Source organism: Brassica napus, chromosome A1, assembly GCF_020379485.1.
Source record: "Brassica napus cultivar Da-Ae chromosome A1, Da-Ae, whole genome shotgun sequence".
In the NCBI taxonomy this organism is placed as follows: Eukaryota; Viridiplantae; Streptophyta; class Magnoliopsida; order Brassicales; family Brassicaceae; genus Brassica; species Brassica napus.
Genome location: NC_063434.1, coordinates 6,650,460 through 6,666,844, shown reverse-complemented (window position 1 = coordinate 6,666,844; position 16,385 = coordinate 6,650,460). Strand labels below are relative to the sequence as shown.

At 35.2% G+C, this 16,385-nt stretch overlaps 4 protein-coding genes across 6 annotated transcripts; 3 read left to right on the top strand and 1 right to left on the bottom strand.

Moving 5' to 3' along the window:
- Positions 1–5,424: 5,424 nt before the first annotated feature.
- Positions 5,425–6,019, top strand: LOC125576118. The gene is made up of 2 exons (XM_048735491.1): positions 5,425–5,436; positions 5,495–6,019. The coding sequence occupies exons 1-2, from the start codon at positions 5,425–5,427 to the stop codon at positions 6,017–6,019; spliced, it is 537 nt and encodes a 178-aa protein (XP_048591448.1).
- Positions 6,020–7,325: 1,306 nt separating this feature from the next.
- BNAA01G11860D lies at positions 7,326–8,625 on the top strand. 2 transcript variants are annotated; one of them, XM_013787490.3, is made up of 2 exons: positions 7,326–7,492; positions 7,942–8,625. In XM_013787490.3, the coding sequence occupies exon 2, from the start codon at positions 7,952–7,954 to the stop codon at positions 8,342–8,344; it is 393 nt and encodes a 130-aa protein (XP_013642944.1). In that variant the 5' UTR covers positions 7,326–7,492; positions 7,942–7,951; the 3' UTR covers positions 8,345–8,625. The 2 variants fall into 2 exon arrangements, with proteins under 2 accessions (XP_013642944.1, XP_013642945.1); XM_013787491.3 differs by having other exon boundaries at positions 7,352–7,492; positions 7,947–8,625.
- A 1,920-nt stretch (positions 8,626–10,545) lies between these two features.
- LOC106347879 (5'-adenylylsulfate reductase 3, chloroplastic) lies at positions 10,546–12,415 on the top strand. Of its 2 annotated transcripts, none has more exons than XM_048740597.1 (3): positions 10,546–10,746; positions 10,824–10,991; positions 11,069–12,415. In XM_048740597.1, the coding sequence occupies exons 1-3, from the start codon at positions 10,668–10,670 to the stop codon at positions 12,232–12,234; spliced, it is 1,413 nt and encodes a 470-aa protein (XP_048596554.1). In that variant the 5' UTR covers positions 10,546–10,667; the 3' UTR covers positions 12,235–12,415. The 2 variants fall into 2 exon arrangements, with proteins under 2 accessions (XP_048596554.1, XP_013642946.2); XM_013787492.3 differs by having other exon boundaries at positions 10,564–10,746; positions 10,830–10,991.
- Positions 12,416–12,476: 61 nt separating this feature from the next.
- LOC106347880 (autophagy-related protein 8a) lies at positions 12,477–13,664 on the bottom strand. The gene is made up of 6 exons (XM_013787493.3): positions 13,520–13,664; positions 13,357–13,410; positions 13,137–13,192; positions 13,011–13,063; positions 12,808–12,926; positions 12,477–12,725 (listed from the first exon to the last, which is right to left on the bottom strand). Exons 2-6 carry the CDS (start codon positions 13,391–13,393, stop codon positions 12,622–12,624), a joined length of 369 nt encoding a protein of 122 aa, XP_013642947.1. The 5' UTR covers positions 13,394–13,410; positions 13,520–13,664; the 3' UTR covers positions 12,477–12,621.
- Between the last annotated feature and the right edge of the window lie 2,721 nt (positions 13,665–16,385).

Here is a 16,385-nt window from a genome sequence, read left to right as displayed (position 1 = left end):
ACGAAGAGACGTAAGAGCATGTGTATTGTAGGTTTCTTAGGTTAGGTTACTTAGATTAATATAAAATACGGTCTATTAGTTTTTAACTAAAAAAGCTAAGAGACATCTCTTAAATAAGAAATATGAGAGACGTTTCTTAGCTTTTTTAGTTAAAAGATAAAAGACTGTATCTTATATTACGATAAGAGATCCAACCTAAAAGACTTGCAATAAACATACTCTAATATCTTGTTCTTTATTCTCTACATATCATATGTAAAATTTTTATTTTTAAAAACAGTAATGTAATAAAAACTCCTTGACATCCGCGAAAAGCATCTCTTTAATCAACCAAACCACAAACTATTACTAGCCGAACTAGATGACCCATCCTAAAACCTAGGAGAACCGTTACACTGAAAAAAGCAACTTTATACACACATTCTTTGTAATAAAAAGTGAAATTTAAGATTATTAGCACTGTAGATAAATACTATCTCACTCGGTTTATGCAACTCACATGAATTCAGAAGGAAAACAAGCTCCTATCAATTGAGTTTCTTTGATTCAAACTCGATTTCAGAGCTTTCGTTCTTTCTCTGTTTCTTCTTTAACTATTTCTCAAACTGCTAACTTTCTCTATTCGATATATATATTTGAATGCATGTATTGCTCCGATAGTTCCTACCATACAACTTCTCGGTGTGGTTTAGGTAATAGCGCCTATACTGTTATGCACGAGTAACTGTATAAGATGAACGGCTCAGATTTCATATACATGCTCTCTTACTCTGTACCCCTCGACAAACTGTACCTGCAGTAGTTTCTTTCGACGTCAGACATCTCTGAAACGGGAGCGCCAAAGTTCTCTCCATCGAAAGGGCACCACCGTAAATCCACCTCTTCAATTATGTGGATTAAACTGGATGTGTCCTATTATGGGTGAACCCCAAATATGGACTCTAATATGGATATTTGACTAATTCTCCCAATTAGTTCCAACATCAAATTTTTGAAATAACAAATGTATAGTCTAATGCAGCCTTTACGCTCACAAATCAATGAACTGGTATTTAAACAATGATATGTTTCATCTTTCCGACTGCAGGGCTATGTTCTTTCCATTTGAAAATGTAAACTGTTAAGAGAATTTTTTTTATTTTAAGAAGATATAAAATATTTTCATATTCTAAATAAATTTTTATTTTGTTACGAACTATATAACTGGGTGGTATAATTGACTGAATTTTTAATTTTTTTAAATAACCTTTTTGAAAAGGAAAATTTTTAATAAATTTTAAAATATTTTTTTAGATAAACGTAATTTTAATAAATTTTTAAAATATATATTTTATAACAGAGAGAGGTATCATTTTTTTGTTCACGCGGAGATTCCTCATAGTTGAATGTATTATGTATACATATACTGCCATGCCCCGTGTAATTATTACGACGGAGTCCACCGTCTCTCCGTCACCAATAATGTGTTAATAAACTAAATGCATTTCCGATCGCCTCATTTAATGCTATTAGTTGAGTGTTTTTTTTTATGTTTTCAACAAAATGCATTCAGATAAAATTATAGTCTATTTATTGGAAAAAAAGATGTGTTTTTTTTTTGAAAGAATGTTAAATTTATTCAAATCAAAAAAACTTTTTTACAACTTGTGTGTTTCTGTTTTTGTTTTTATAAAGATCTAATCTGTGTAATGAAAAAAACTTTTAAGAAATAAAGAAGATTTTCACAGCTTCACTTCTACTCCCTTGCAGCAAACCATGACGTCATTGCCGTTGTATAACGTCGACTTCCACCAACACACAGCGAGGAAATACGATTCCTTACTCCTTTGTCAATGAACTTTAGCAGGATTTCTGATGTTTGATGCTTCTCACCATGTTTCCTCCCATTTCTCTCCCTCCATATGGTATGAACAGAGCATTGAAATACATATCTTAGAAGAAACATATAGTAGCTCTGATTTGCACTACTAATTTACTACACATGAAAACTTGAAAAACCATACGGAATATAATACCTGAAGTTAAAGGTTTTGAAGTATCTGAAAACTCGCGAAATAGGTTGACTTTTTTGTTTGTAATGAATAAATTTTCAGAATGGTGGGGTTATTTAGCAAACTCGTGATTTCACCCAAGAGGAAAAAGGATTTTTTTTTGATAAAACATGTAAGAATCGCTAAATCTTGTTAGAGCGTAATGCTGAGACTTGAGTCACTTGACATTGAGTTCATTCAAGTATCGTATTAACAAAACATTTAATTTGGAGTGGGCCAATTGCAATATAATAATGGATCGGGTAAGAATTCACTATGTGACTATAAGAGCATGATTATCCCATGATCCTAAAGTGAGATCCTTAATGATTATTTAATAGTTTAATTGTACTTAAGTGGGGTTAAGGATTCTAATTAAGAAACTCCCATTTTGAGCGGTCCAATGAGAGTTTCTTAATTAGGGTCCTTAAAAAAAAATTAGATAAAATTTATTTATTAAATAAAACATATTAAAAGATAACATTTAAAACATTGATATTAAAAAAAAACATAAAAATAAAGCTTAGTACAATAACTGAGAATAATTTGAAAGAAACACACGAACTCAGTTGTTGTCTTCATCACGTCCAAACTTACTCCACAAATGTTCAACCAAATCAGCTTTGAGTTGTTGATGCATTTGTCTATCACGAATTCTAGTTCGAACACCCATCATATTGGTGATATTTGAAGGAATATCTGTAGAATACGTGAGATCGACATGTGAAGTTCCAGTGTCTTCTCCTTCTTGGAACTCTGAAAGATTAAGAAGAGTATATCCATTTCGTTCATCTTCTACAATCATATTATGGAGTACGATACATGCTTTCATAATGTTCCCAATTTTCTCATTATCCCAAAAAAGTGCTGGATTTTTGACAATGGCAAATCGAGCTTGCAAGACTCCAAAAGCACGCTCGACATCTTTTCGGACAGCTTCTTGATGTTGAGCAAACAAAGTCGCTTTCGGACCTTGTGGTATTGGAATAGATTGGATAAAAGTTGCCCATTTCGGATAAATACCATCGGTGAGATAGTAAGCCAAATGATATTCTCTTCCATTGACAGAGAAAGTAACTTGCGGAGCTTGACCTTTTATTATGTCATCAAAAACAGGTGAGCGATCAAGAACATTGATATCATTTAAAGTACCTGGAGGTCCAAAAAACGCATGCCATATCCATAAATCATACGAAGCAACCGCCTCTAACACTATTGTGGGTTTACCCGAACCACGTGAATATTGACCTTTCCAAGCGGTGGGACAATTCTTCCACTCCCAATGCATACAATCGATGCTCCCTATCATCCCGGGAAAGCCACGTTGCTCACCAATATAAAGTAGACGTTGAAGATCAGCTGGTGTTGGTTTTCTTAAGTACTCATCGCCGAATAAATATATTATTCCTTCTACAAAGTGTTCCACACATAACCGAACTGTCGTGCCACCGAGTCGGAGGTATTCGTCAACAGCATCAGCCGCAGAACCATAGGCCAAGACACGAATGGCTGCCGTACACTTCTGAAGTGGAGAGAGACTAAGCCTTCCGAGAGCATCTTTCTTTTGTCGAAAGTATTCAACTTCATTGGAAAGTCGATCAACAATACGCATGAACAATGACTTGTTCATTCTAAATCTTCGTCGGAATAGATTTTCAGGATATGTTGGAGTTTCACTGAAATAATCATTCCACAAACGTTGATCGCCTTCTTCACGATTTCTTTCGATGTGAACTCGTTTTTTTCTTTTTTTTCTTTCGTATTCTTAATCACCATAGTTAATGGCCAAATTTTCGAATGTTTGATCAAACTGTTGATCAAAATATTGAAGAATAGATTAGCCGTAAACTAACTTAAGAAGAAGAAGACCTGAGATTCATTGAAGTACCTGAGATTCATTGAAGTACCCAACTAACTAATGATAGATATTGCTTCCTGCTCAATCTGAGAAAGTCCACAACTTGCGTAAACCCTAATTTCACAAGAACCAAAGATAATAAGAACAAGGAAGGTGTTTCATTCTAATACAGTGTTAGAGAAAATATACTAACCGCTTCTATCAAACGTTTCGTAGTCCATCACAAAGCTTTCATCCCCAATTCTTCAGAGAGTAGTTTCAGAGATGAAGATAGAATCAAGAGAAAGCACACACCAATTCGAGTTCAAGAGGAAGACGGAGGAGATGCGGTGATCGGTCTTCTGACGGATGACTCGAGAGAAGACGGAGGAGATGCGGTGAGGAGAACGCGAGTCGTCCTCCGTGGTGGTTTCCGATCAATCTTCTGGCGGAGAAAACGGACGAGACGTCGACGGGACCGACGGAGTCGTCGTCTTTCGTTGGTTTCGATCTTCTCTTTCTCGTCTCTCGGAGAAAACAAGAATGAAACGAAAATGCAAAAAGCCAAGAAAGAAAGAGAAAAGATATGTAAAAACAAAAGAAGATAAATTGTGGTGCTGCCACGTGTTTTAAAAACCACCATAAAACCGATTCCCAAAACCCTCCATTAAGGATCGGTAATCTTGATTTTTCTTTTCTTTGGATTTAATTAATTCACCAATAAACACTAAGAAACCCTTTAGGTTCTGCGATAAACATGGTTTAAGGCCCAAGTATCCAAATCTAAAAAGCCTAAGTATCCAATACAAACCCTTGGCATGTCCAGTTACCTATACAGTATGTATATTATTATTATTATTATTATTTTGATATACCATATCGGTGATCCGGTCGGCTCCTGAAAAAACGTATTTAGTACTGGACTGGACTGCTAGGACACAGTCTGGCTGGAATATTTTTCCGACTAATGCACGTGGACGCAGATACCTATACTATATAGTTTGGTTGGGTACATGTGAAGACTTATTTAAGAGTTGCTGCAGGCCCAAATTGGATGTACCAGTTGAATGTACGAGTAAGAGCTTAATGCAATTCGAATTTTATAGACTCACACGTCACACCTAGCTCATGTATTATAAGTTCTTGATGATAGCAAAAGAATTGTAGGGCTGTTAAATATTTCTTATCTTAGCAACTAATCAGAGAGAAAAACAAGTTGTAAACACAAAAGAAGTTTTTTTATTCTGAATTAATTTTACATTCTATTAGAGAAAAAACAATGACCTGAATTAAAAGCTTACGTTAAAATATCCGATAGCAAAGCTTTATTCAAAATTATTAATAATGACAAATTACTAATAATCTTCCGTGTGTATACTAAATCAAATTCCTTAACATGTATCTTCAGAATTCGGAACAACTGATTTGTTGTTACAAAAAAATAGAAAGCAAAATAAACATGTGAATATGTGATGATAGTTTGGATTCTTTAGAAAGCAAAAATAGAAAGCAAAATAATCTACCACCATCAGGTCTTAATGAAACAGCCCTATACCCATGGATTCTTTGGTACCTGTGGATTGCTCGAAACAGACTTGTATTTGAGAACCGGGAGGGGTCTGAGCAGGAATTGGTGACTCTAGCGTTGAAAGAAGCAAGGATTTGGCAGTCAGCACAAAGAGAGAAAGGGAAGCAGCAGACGCCACAGAAAGGACGTCAGGCACCACCTACTTGCCATCGTGGTATGGAGACTCAGTGTTTTGTAGATGCAGCATGGAATGCTGGCACCAGTGGCGGAGGATTTGGTTGCATCTTTAAAGACACCACCGGTAGGACTCTCCAACAATGTTCATCAAACCGCAGCAATGTCAGCTCTGCCTTGGTTGCAGAAGCACTAGCGGTTAAAGCTGGCCTGAAGGCAGCAAGGCTATTGGGTTTGCGCAAACTGGCTATTCGGTCAGATTCCAAGTCCCTTATTAAGGCCATCAATACTAATGAGAAGATCGTGGAAGCCCAAGGAGTTCTATTTGATATTTATCAACTATGTACCTCTTTCACTTCTGTTTCTTTTGATTTTATTTCCCGAGACTTCAATGAGGATGCAGATGCTTTAGCTAAGGCCGCACTGCAGAACCTCTCAAACTCTGTTTAAGTTTTCAATTTAAGAAAGGAAGGTTTGTTCAAAAAAAAAGTTTAAATGTTGGCACATGCATTAGAATGCCCAGTTAGGTGAAGCACGTAGTAGAATACATTAAGTTGGTAAACCGTTTCCACGATCGCTTTTGGATTAAATGAGTCCATAACTCCATATTGTGCCGCCTACTCGGATGAACATCAAATCGACATCCAAAAAAGTATTCAGATCTTCAGTACCTTTTCATTAATGTTTTAGTGCTCCACTAGCTAGTGATCTTTTTAAAATTTAACGATTTAATATCTTATCATTGTCGGTCCGAAAATTTTACTTTCATTTTTTTTATGGTAACATTCCAAATTTATACTTTAAGGATATGAAAATATAGTAGTTTTCTCAATAATACATACACAATGAACATGTCCATGTTTTTTTATAACTGGCATCAGTAGCGGCCCTGATGGGAAGCACAACAAGCACCAGCTTCCAGCCCACCAATTTTTTTAAAAATAATCAGCCTTTTTTAGAACAAATCATTGATATATATATGTTACTTTAGTTGCATATAGTACAGCATAGGCCAAGTTTTTGAAAAATTGCTTATGGTCTTTGCCATGTCAGGACCGGCACTGACTGGCATTAACATGTCTATGTTGTTGAGTTTGCAAAAGTTAAAACCTTTTGCTCTAAGAAGACATGCGAGTATAAGTTGTCATAAACAATTTTAAAAGTTTGAGATGTAAAGGCCAAGACATGCCTGTGACTGAAGTTTCGTTAAAAATGTGGTAAGAAAATTGTCTGATTTCAACCAAAAGTGAGGTAAGATAAAGAGCAATAAACTTCTAAGTCCGGTATTCAATTCATGCGAGTAAGAAATTGTCACTTTGGCTATATATGTGACACATAACTATATCTTAAGCCTAATTTAAAAATGTAGAGTTAGGCTATTCACTGGTATCAGTTTTATGAAAGAGTATTTACGTTTTGATCCAAACACCCACAATTATAAAAGAAAATCGACTGATTTATATAAAAGAAAATTTTAATTTTTAAAAATTTGAACCTATCTCCAAAACTCAACCTCTTAACTCTAAACTTAAGTCTTAGATTATTTAACCATAAAGATATAAATGCATATTTACCCTTCAATAAAAAAAAATTGGTCATTTTCTTTCTTGTGAATCTATTTTTGTGAAAATAAACTAAAAATGACTATCTAAGAGAATTTCTCTAGAATGTATCTTGGATTTTATTTCTACACAGAATAATACACATGTATAGGATACCTATATCAGAAGAAATAATAAGTCTGTTAAATTCTTAATTAAAAAAAAAGTTATAAAACATTTCCGGGGGAAAAAGAAGGAAAAGGACTAGTGGGCTTTGCTACAAAGCCCAATGCTAAACCCTGAGTGTGTTCTTCCTCCACGCCGCTTTCTCACTCTTTGTTGGTTCCTTCTCCGACCTGACTCGCGTGGTTTCGTCTTCGATGTAAGTTTTTCCTCTCATTCCCTTGCTCGTGTCGATCTCAAAGTAGATCGCTTTAGTTATGAATCAAGCGAAAGAGATGAGCTAAGCCTAGCTGTTCCATTTCTATTGCACTATCATGACCTATGTTACTCGAGAGGGATTCGATCCCAGATTCTTTAGATTTGTAATCGAAATTGATTGTGAATGTTTAGGTTGCGTCGAGTTTTCACGGTCTCTATTATGATGTTCTATTCATTACCACCGAACATCTCTCAGTGTCTTCAAAGTTTTGTTCTTTGCTTCAATGCATCATATCATCGTAACATACAATCTTTAAATTGGTTTTATCGGCTTTTAATTTACAAGAAAATGTTTTAAGTTTATATCTTTCTTAACAAGGCTTGATCTAATTGTGTCACAATTCTTGCTGTGTGATGTGTTTAAATAATTGTGCTTCTCTTTGCTATTACTGCAGAAGCAATGGCTGGCAAAGCTGCAGAAGCCGTGGCAAAGACCGTGACGGCGTTTCAGCATCCATGGAGAGCAAAGCTTGATAAGTACAGAACCGAGCTGACCAAAGGAGTGTGGGGTTACTGGGAGATGGGAGCGTGGAAGCCTCTAGGGATAAGCGCACGCAGGAGGGCGATGCTGAGGAAAGAAGTGTTGACTGCTGGTGAGGATTGGCCTTATGATCCAGAGAGGAAAGCGATGAGGACGAAGAGGAAAGGGCACAAGTGCGATAGAATCTCAGCTGAGAAAAGAGAGAACACGGCCAAGCTGATGCTGAAGATGCCTCAGATGCTTCTTGATTACAAGAAGAGAAGGTGGGAGAAGAAGATGAAGGAAGAGGAGAAAGCTAAAGAAGACAAGTGATGTTGTTGTGTCACTTTAGTCTTTGGATGTGAAACAAAAAAGTCTGGTTGAGTAGTAATAATCCGGTCTTTGGATCGTATGAAATCTGGAATTTGATGTTCCATAGATGGTGGAATGCTTTTGCCTTATGTGTTTTTTTTTTTTGCTTTTTTGTTGTCCTATTTTGAGCTAAAACCAAACGTTGTTGAGGTTAGGATTGAATTTGTTGGATTGAAGCTCAGACTAATCTTGACTGTAAAAATTGGTTAATGAGCTAATACATTTGCAATTTCTTGGAGAAATTAGTAGGCCAAGAAATTATGTTTTTTGTGAGTTTTAGAAAAAAACTCTGGTTAGTGTGTGATACTAAATGATAAAACCGAAAAGTAGGAAAAACATATAAGATCATAAACTATTTAGTGCTCTGTTTTTTAGAAATATATACATTTAAATGCTTTTACTTTTCTTTGGTTAATAACACGTTTCTAATTAAATTTAGCTAAAGTTTATTAGTATAATTTCTTAATAAGATTTCTAGAATATACTTATTTCTAGAATAAAAAATAAAAAACCTAAGGTTATGAATGGGGTTTGCGGGACGGGACGTAATTGATACAGTACAAGTGCGATTTTCAAAATGTTACCAATCAGCAATTACAAAACTAAAAAGGCGGTTTTGTTTAAATACCGCACTCAGCAAAAAAATGTTTTTGTTTGTTCTATCACGTAAAATAACGCACTTGTTTTATAGCATCTTCGATTTTGGTGTGGTTGAAGTGCGTTTTTAACTGTAACACTTACGTACTATCATCATTCAATTAATAATATTCACCTGTTACATGAAAACCTTACGTACTAATTGAAGTATTTTAATATATATTTGTTACAAAAATAATTGGTCAACCAAAACTTTAAAATAATATTTCATGTTTTCATGAAAAATGTCATTTGAAGATTTTTTTTTATTTTTTCTGCGGTTTATAATATATATACATTTATGTAACTATTTTAATATATATAAAAATATATTAAAAATATATACATTTTTCATTTACACATCTGTTTAGCTATTTTAATATATATATATATATATATATATATATATGCTACAAAAATAATTGGTTATCCAAACCGTTAAAAATAATAGTACGTAATTATATTTCTAAAATTCTAAAATCTTACCCTAAACCCAAAACTATACCCTAAAAACCTGAATCTGAAAAAAAAAATACATGTAATACCAGAAATACACCATACACTCAAATATACTTAATATATACTACTCCCTTTGTTTCATATTAAGTGTCATTTTGACCTTGTGCACACAGATTAAAAAATAATTAATTTTGTATATTTTCTATATAAAAACACAATTACATATACACCTAACCATATTTCAACCAATAAAAAAATAAATTACTACATAAAATTAATAAATTTTGCATTTAAAATCGAAAATGACACTTATTTTGTAACGAAAAAATTTCTCTACAACGATACTTAATATGAAACATAGGGAGTATGATTCTTGGGTCTACTCAAACTTGAACCGAGATTCACGGATCCAAAAAAATTATATCCAATAAGTAGTTTAGTCTAGCTCCAGACCCTGATCCGAACTTGTATGTTTGGGTTGGTTCTGGTTCGGGTAAAATACCAAACCCTACTAAATTTTAGAATATAGATTATAAACATACATGAAAATAATTTTTTAATATATATATATATATATATCAAAAATTTGTTTGAGATGAATTTTGGTATTTAAATTTTTCTAAATAATAAAGAAAATTTAATATCCATAACACTAAATAAACAATTTTCATTTTAATTATATTAAATATATTGATATATCTATTTTACATTATTTAAATTTTTCTTAACTGTTTAATTCTGCACTATAGATTTTCACCAATCAACACAATTCCGCACCGCTAATTTTATCAAAACCGCACTTGTCCCGCAAAACGCACGAACCGCAGTTGAACCGTCCCGCACCTAAATTCCGTCCCGCTTATTTTACTAAATCCGCGGTCACCATTCGGACCCTAAGAATAGAACATTTAAAACATTTTGGTATTAAATCAGTTAGTTATTAGAGAAAAGAGTTGTTGGGCCAATGTTGACTGACGTTTCTTTACCACCCACGATCAAAAGTGACGCAAGCAATGATACCAAGAAAAAGCCGCCACCTAAAATTGGAAAAAGCTGTCCAGGTTCAATGAACCTAGTTTCACCTGTTTCTTTTATAATCCCCACGTTCTTTCAGACACATCTCTCATACAAACAAAACAAAACAAAACACACATTTGGTTAATAGAAATCTGTTTTTTCTTTGCTTGAAATGGCACTAGCGATCAACGTTTCCTCATCTTCTTCTTCTGCGATCTCAACCTCTAGCTTCCCTTCCTCAGAGCTCAAAGGTAATTTAAAAAAATTGCTTGATGGATCTTTGTGAATTGGTTCAAAATTCGAAACTAATTCGAACCCGGTTTTGTGTTTTCAGCTCCACGGATCGGTTCGCTGAGGTTATCGGATCGTGTTAATGTCTCAACGGCGTCTCTGAGTCTATCCGGGAAACGATCATCATCGGTGAAGCCTCTGAATGTTCAGTCATTTACAAAGGAGTCGTTTGTTCCTTCTCAAGCAGCGTCCGTGGTTGCTTCTGGTAAGTTCTGTTTAATTAGGATCTTTGTTGGCTAACATAAAGTTGATGCTAATGATCTCGTTGCCTTTACAAAACAGAGGTTACAGAGAAACTAGATGTGGTGGAAGTTGAAGACTTGGAGGAGCTAGCAAAGAGTCTAGAGACCGCTTCTCCTCTTGAGATCATGGACAAGGCTCTTGAGAAGTTCGGAAACGACATCGCAATCGCATTTAGTGGAGCAGAAGACGTTGCTCTCATTGAGTACGCTCACTTAACCGGAAGACCCTTCAGGGTGTTCAGTTTAGACACGGGAAGATTGAACCCCGAAACATACAGACTCTTCGACACCGTGGAGAAGCACTACGGTATTCGAATCGAGTACATGTTTCCCGACGCTGTTGAGGTCCAAGCTCTGGTTAGAAACAAAGGTTTGTTCTCTTTCTACGAAGACGGTCACCAGGAGTGTTGCCGCATCAGAAAGGTTAGACCACTGAGGCGTGCGTTGAAGGGCTTACGCGCTTGGATCACTGGACAAAGGAAAGATCAGTCACCAGGGACGAGATCAGAGATCCCCGTTGTTCAAGTTGATCCGGTGTTTGAAGGGTTAGACGGTGGAGCTGGTAGTTTGGTGAAGTGGAATCCGGTTGCGAACGTCGAGGGGAACGATGTTTGGAACTTCTTGAGGACTATGGATGTTCCCGTGAACACGCTTCACGCTGCGGGGTATGTTTCAATCGGGTGTGAGCCGTGCACGAGAGCGGTTTTGCCTGGGCAGCACGAGAGAGAAGGGAGATGGTGGTGGGAAGACGCTAAGGCTAAAGAGTGTGGACTTCACAAAGGGAACATCAAGGAGAACAGCAACGGAAACGCTAATGCTAATGTCAATGGGACGTCATCCACGGTTGCTGATATCTTCAAGAGCGAGAACGTTGTGAGCTTGAGCAGGCAAGGGATTGAGAATCTGATGAAGCTGGAGAATCGTAAAGAGGCTTGGATCGTTGTGCTTTACGCGCCTTGGTGCCCGTTTTGTCAGGCGATGGAAGGTTCTTTTGATGAGTTGGCGGATAAGTTGGGTGGGAGTGGCGTGAAGGTGGCGAAGTTTAGAGCTGATGGTGACCAGAAGGAGTTTGCTAAAAGGGAGTTGCAGCTTGGGAGCTTCCCGACGATACTCGTGTTCCCGAAGAACTCTTCACGACCAATCAAGTATCCGTCAGAGAAGAGGGATGTTGATTCTTTGACATCGTTCTTGAATCTTGTTCGGTAGAAAGTGCAAAAAATCAGTCGACTTTGCAAAACAAAATCATTCAGTCTAGTTCTAGAGTGCTAGAACAGATGAAGTAAGAGCTTGAGATTCTCTATTTGAAAGCTTTTGACTTTTGTATAGTTGTGGTCTATCCTTTTGTAAAACATTTGCCTTTGTGATGATATGAGCAAGTTTTCAAACATCGATTACTCTGATATAGAATTGATTCAGTAGCATAATTAGAAAATGCAAAAGAGGGTATATAAGGAAAGGCTTCTGAAGATTATAAAACCCAAATGTCAAAGATTCAAAACATGAAAAGCAAAAGCCAGAGAGAGGACAAGGAAGGAAGGAATGTACATCTTATCTTCCTCCTTTATCTATGTACATTCATGGAAATTTATTTATTCAGGCAACGATGAAAGAACCAAAAGTGTTCTCTCCGCTGTAAGTCATGTAGAGGAACCCATCTTCATCTTTGTGTTCCTCATAGATTGCAGACATCAATGCAGCTATTACATAAACAAAACAAAACAAAAAAAGACAAGTGAGACCAAGTTTTTAGTGTAAAAAATGAAACTTTAACGCCCTTACCAGTTGGAGGCAATGTGTCCTTGACAAAGACGAAGATAGCTTTCTCAGCTCCAAGCTTGATTCTTTTGCGGACCACGTACACAAACTGACCAACGGTTAGATCAGCTGGGACGAGATACCTAAAACAAAGTGGAGAAAACATTAGTATGTGATCAAGCACAATGTTCACAAAAAAAAAAGAGAAGACTCAAATCACAACTCACTTCTTCTTGTCAATGTCAGGAACATCACTTTGTCCAGCCTTCTCCACAATCACCTAAACGTTTCAGATTCTAAATTAGAACACAATGCTCAACTTAAAGTTAAATCAAGAGAGTGATTTCACGTACAGGGACTCTGTCAGGGTACTTCTCTCTGATTCGAGTCGCTTCATTCATCCTTGTCTCTGATAATCATCAACAAACCAAAACAACATCAATCAACATCATGATCATCTCAAGGATTAAGACATTAATTAAACTTGGTTAAGTGTATAAGAATCAAGATCATAAGAATCCTACAAGATCTGAAGCTATGATGATCAGCTAAGAGAGGATCTAAGAAACTAACCAAGCGGATTAGAAAGCTGGAATGAGCTCTTAGCCATGGCGATTCGATCCGACTCTGCAAATTACAAGCACGCGAAGATCGTGATTTCGAAACTACAAGCACGATCGGTGAATCAATTCGAAACAGAAGAACCCTAGATACTCGAATTGAGAAGAAAACGTACCCGAAGAAGAAAGTGTACGCGATTCGTCGAAGCTAGGGTTTTGCTGGGGGAAAAAAAGAATCGATTTTGATGGAAACTGGAGAAGGAAAGAGAGAGAAGAAGTCAATATCGAGTATTTAAATTAAATAATACCTCGGTAACCACTTGGATTGATTAATATTCGTTGATTGGGTCACAAGAAATCTATTTCGAGCCTTTGGGCTGATATGGGCCCGTCTTGTAGATTAATGGCCCAATTGTTCAGAAAAGATTTCTAAGTTTCCAAAAGAAATAAAATTGTAAATCATCATGTATTAGGTATTGGGGGTAAATACTGATGTAAAAGTTTTCTCTCTCTTCTCCGTTCTCTATCAAAAATCCTTCACGGAGAAGATGATGAGAAAGCTCAATCTCTCTTTTGTTTTTCAGAATAACATGATTAGTTTCTTTCAAAGAGAGAACAAGAGAGTTTCATCCTTTATCTCACCGGTTTCTAATTCCGGTGAAGGTTTCCCGAAGTTCGGGCTTTGGTTCCGGCATATACTGGTTCCCACGATAGAGATGGCTGGCTTGTTGATTCCGGCGACTCACTTTCACTCTGGTGATGTCGGCTGGTACCGGGGTTGTGGTTTTGAATGGTTTACGGTTCAGATCCGAAGGGGTAGAAGTTTCGGTCTTGTGCTCGGTGGTTCAGCTCCTAGATGAGATCTCGATTTAGGTCGATTGAAGCTCTTTAAAAAACGAGCACAAGGATTTGTGTTGGAGACGATGGATTTACCCTATCTTCCAACATTGTCGTTGGAGGTTTTCTTTCGTCGTGGTGGTCCCAGGTGATTCTGGTGGTTTCGAGGAGAAGTTTAGTTTGGTCGATGAAGACATAAGCTGCATGTGTTTCCCGGCGAAATTCCGGCGAAACGTTTCGTGTTTCTCCGGTGGTGGAAAAGACGATGGGAGATGATGACGCGTGTTGGCCTCGTTGTTGAGGTTCTAACACGTGTTTTTCGACGTGTTTGAGTGAATCGGTGGTGGGCTTTCGTTTTTGGGCTTTGCCCTTTATGTTTTTCTTTTGTTTGTTAGTTTTTTTCGGTTGGGCCTTGGATTTGTTCCATTGGTTTTTGTATGGGCTTTGCTTTGTGGACTTTGTCCATTAAATAATAATTCACAGAGAAAAAAAAAAGGTATTGGGGGTAAATCTTTTATCGACATCGAGAGTAATCCCATAGAAAACTTAGATAATCTTATTACTTCAAAAAATTTACAGTGGCCGAATGAATCTCTATCTTTTAAAGATGTTAAGACATTTTTCACCCTAAATCCACACGGCAAACCCATCTTTTACTTCACGTAACCACGTCGCTGATTGCTACTTGCTAGTAAAGCTGAATGAAAATCTATACTATACTAAAAGGGGGATATAAGCCATGGAGAGGGTGTCCACATAGGATAGAAAAATCAACCAATCAGAGAACCCGAAATTGCCATGTCATCTCATTTATTTTTCGTAAAAAACAAAAAAAACAATGCGAAGGTGAGAATCGAACCCGGGTTGGTATGATATATATATAGAACAGTTACCACTAAGCCATTGACACTTTCTTGGACACATATAAAGAACCACTAAGTATATAATCACAATCTTTTATGTACATTTACAATAATATGAATTCAACTTTCAAGACTCCGATACTTTGTTTTGTAAAAAAAAAAAAAGTAAGTGGCTAAGTTAATATATTCTTAGAAAGTGTGAGAACGTTGACAAATATGAAAAAGCATAGATTTTTGTTTTCGTGACAAAGTTAAGAATTTTGTAAAAGTAAGTTTAACATATAAATTTTCGTGACAAATATGAAAAAGCATAGATTTTTGTAAAATTTTGACAAAACAACTCAAAACATACTTCTCTAATGTCTTAATAAAATATTATTTAAGGGTGTAATAATTAAATATATTAATTCAATAAATTTTGTAATTTATAGACAAAACAATAACACAACAAATTTTGAAACATTTGTTTAACCTATCGATTTTTTTTCATGAGAATCCAACTAAACAAGATAAAAAAAAATTAGATTTACAAATATTTAATTACCATTTTATTCAATTTTGATTAATTTCAAATTGTCATAATGTATCTTTTTGAAGTTACAAATATGAAAAAGCATAGATTTTTGTACAATTTGACAAAACAACTCAAAACATATTTTTCTAATGTCTTAATAAAATATTATTTAAGGATGCAATAATTAAATATATTAATTCAATAAATTTTATAATTTATAGACAAAACAATACCACAACAAATTTTGAAACATTTGTTTAACCAATCGATTTTTTTTTTCATGAGAATCCAACTAAACAATTAGATTTACAAATATTTAATTACCATTTTATTCAATTTTGATTCATTTCAAATTGTAATAATGTATCTTTTTGAAGTTACAAAAAAATAATGTTCTTTCTTTATTACACTAGCATTGTATATAGATTCTATATACACAAAATAAATATAATATAACAACATAAGCTTGCTTTCCCCGATTCATATGAAAACTTTTTAAGTTATCCACCAAAGCAAATTAATTAAATCAATGAAATTGTTAAAATACAGCAAATTAATATATAATTTTATTTTAAATTAAATTATTTAAAAAGTGTATTTTCGTTAAAACAAAATAATAAATAAGTAAAACTGATTTGATGGTAATTTTTATGATATATATATATATATATATATATATATATCAATTCTGTGAAAGAAATAGAAGCTTAATATGGAAAAAAATCTTAAATACAAAAACCTCTAAAAATTAACAAAAAAAACTAATAAATTAAACTATGATATCACTTAAAAGCTTCTTAGACCATATTAATAAAATATTTAAGCGAT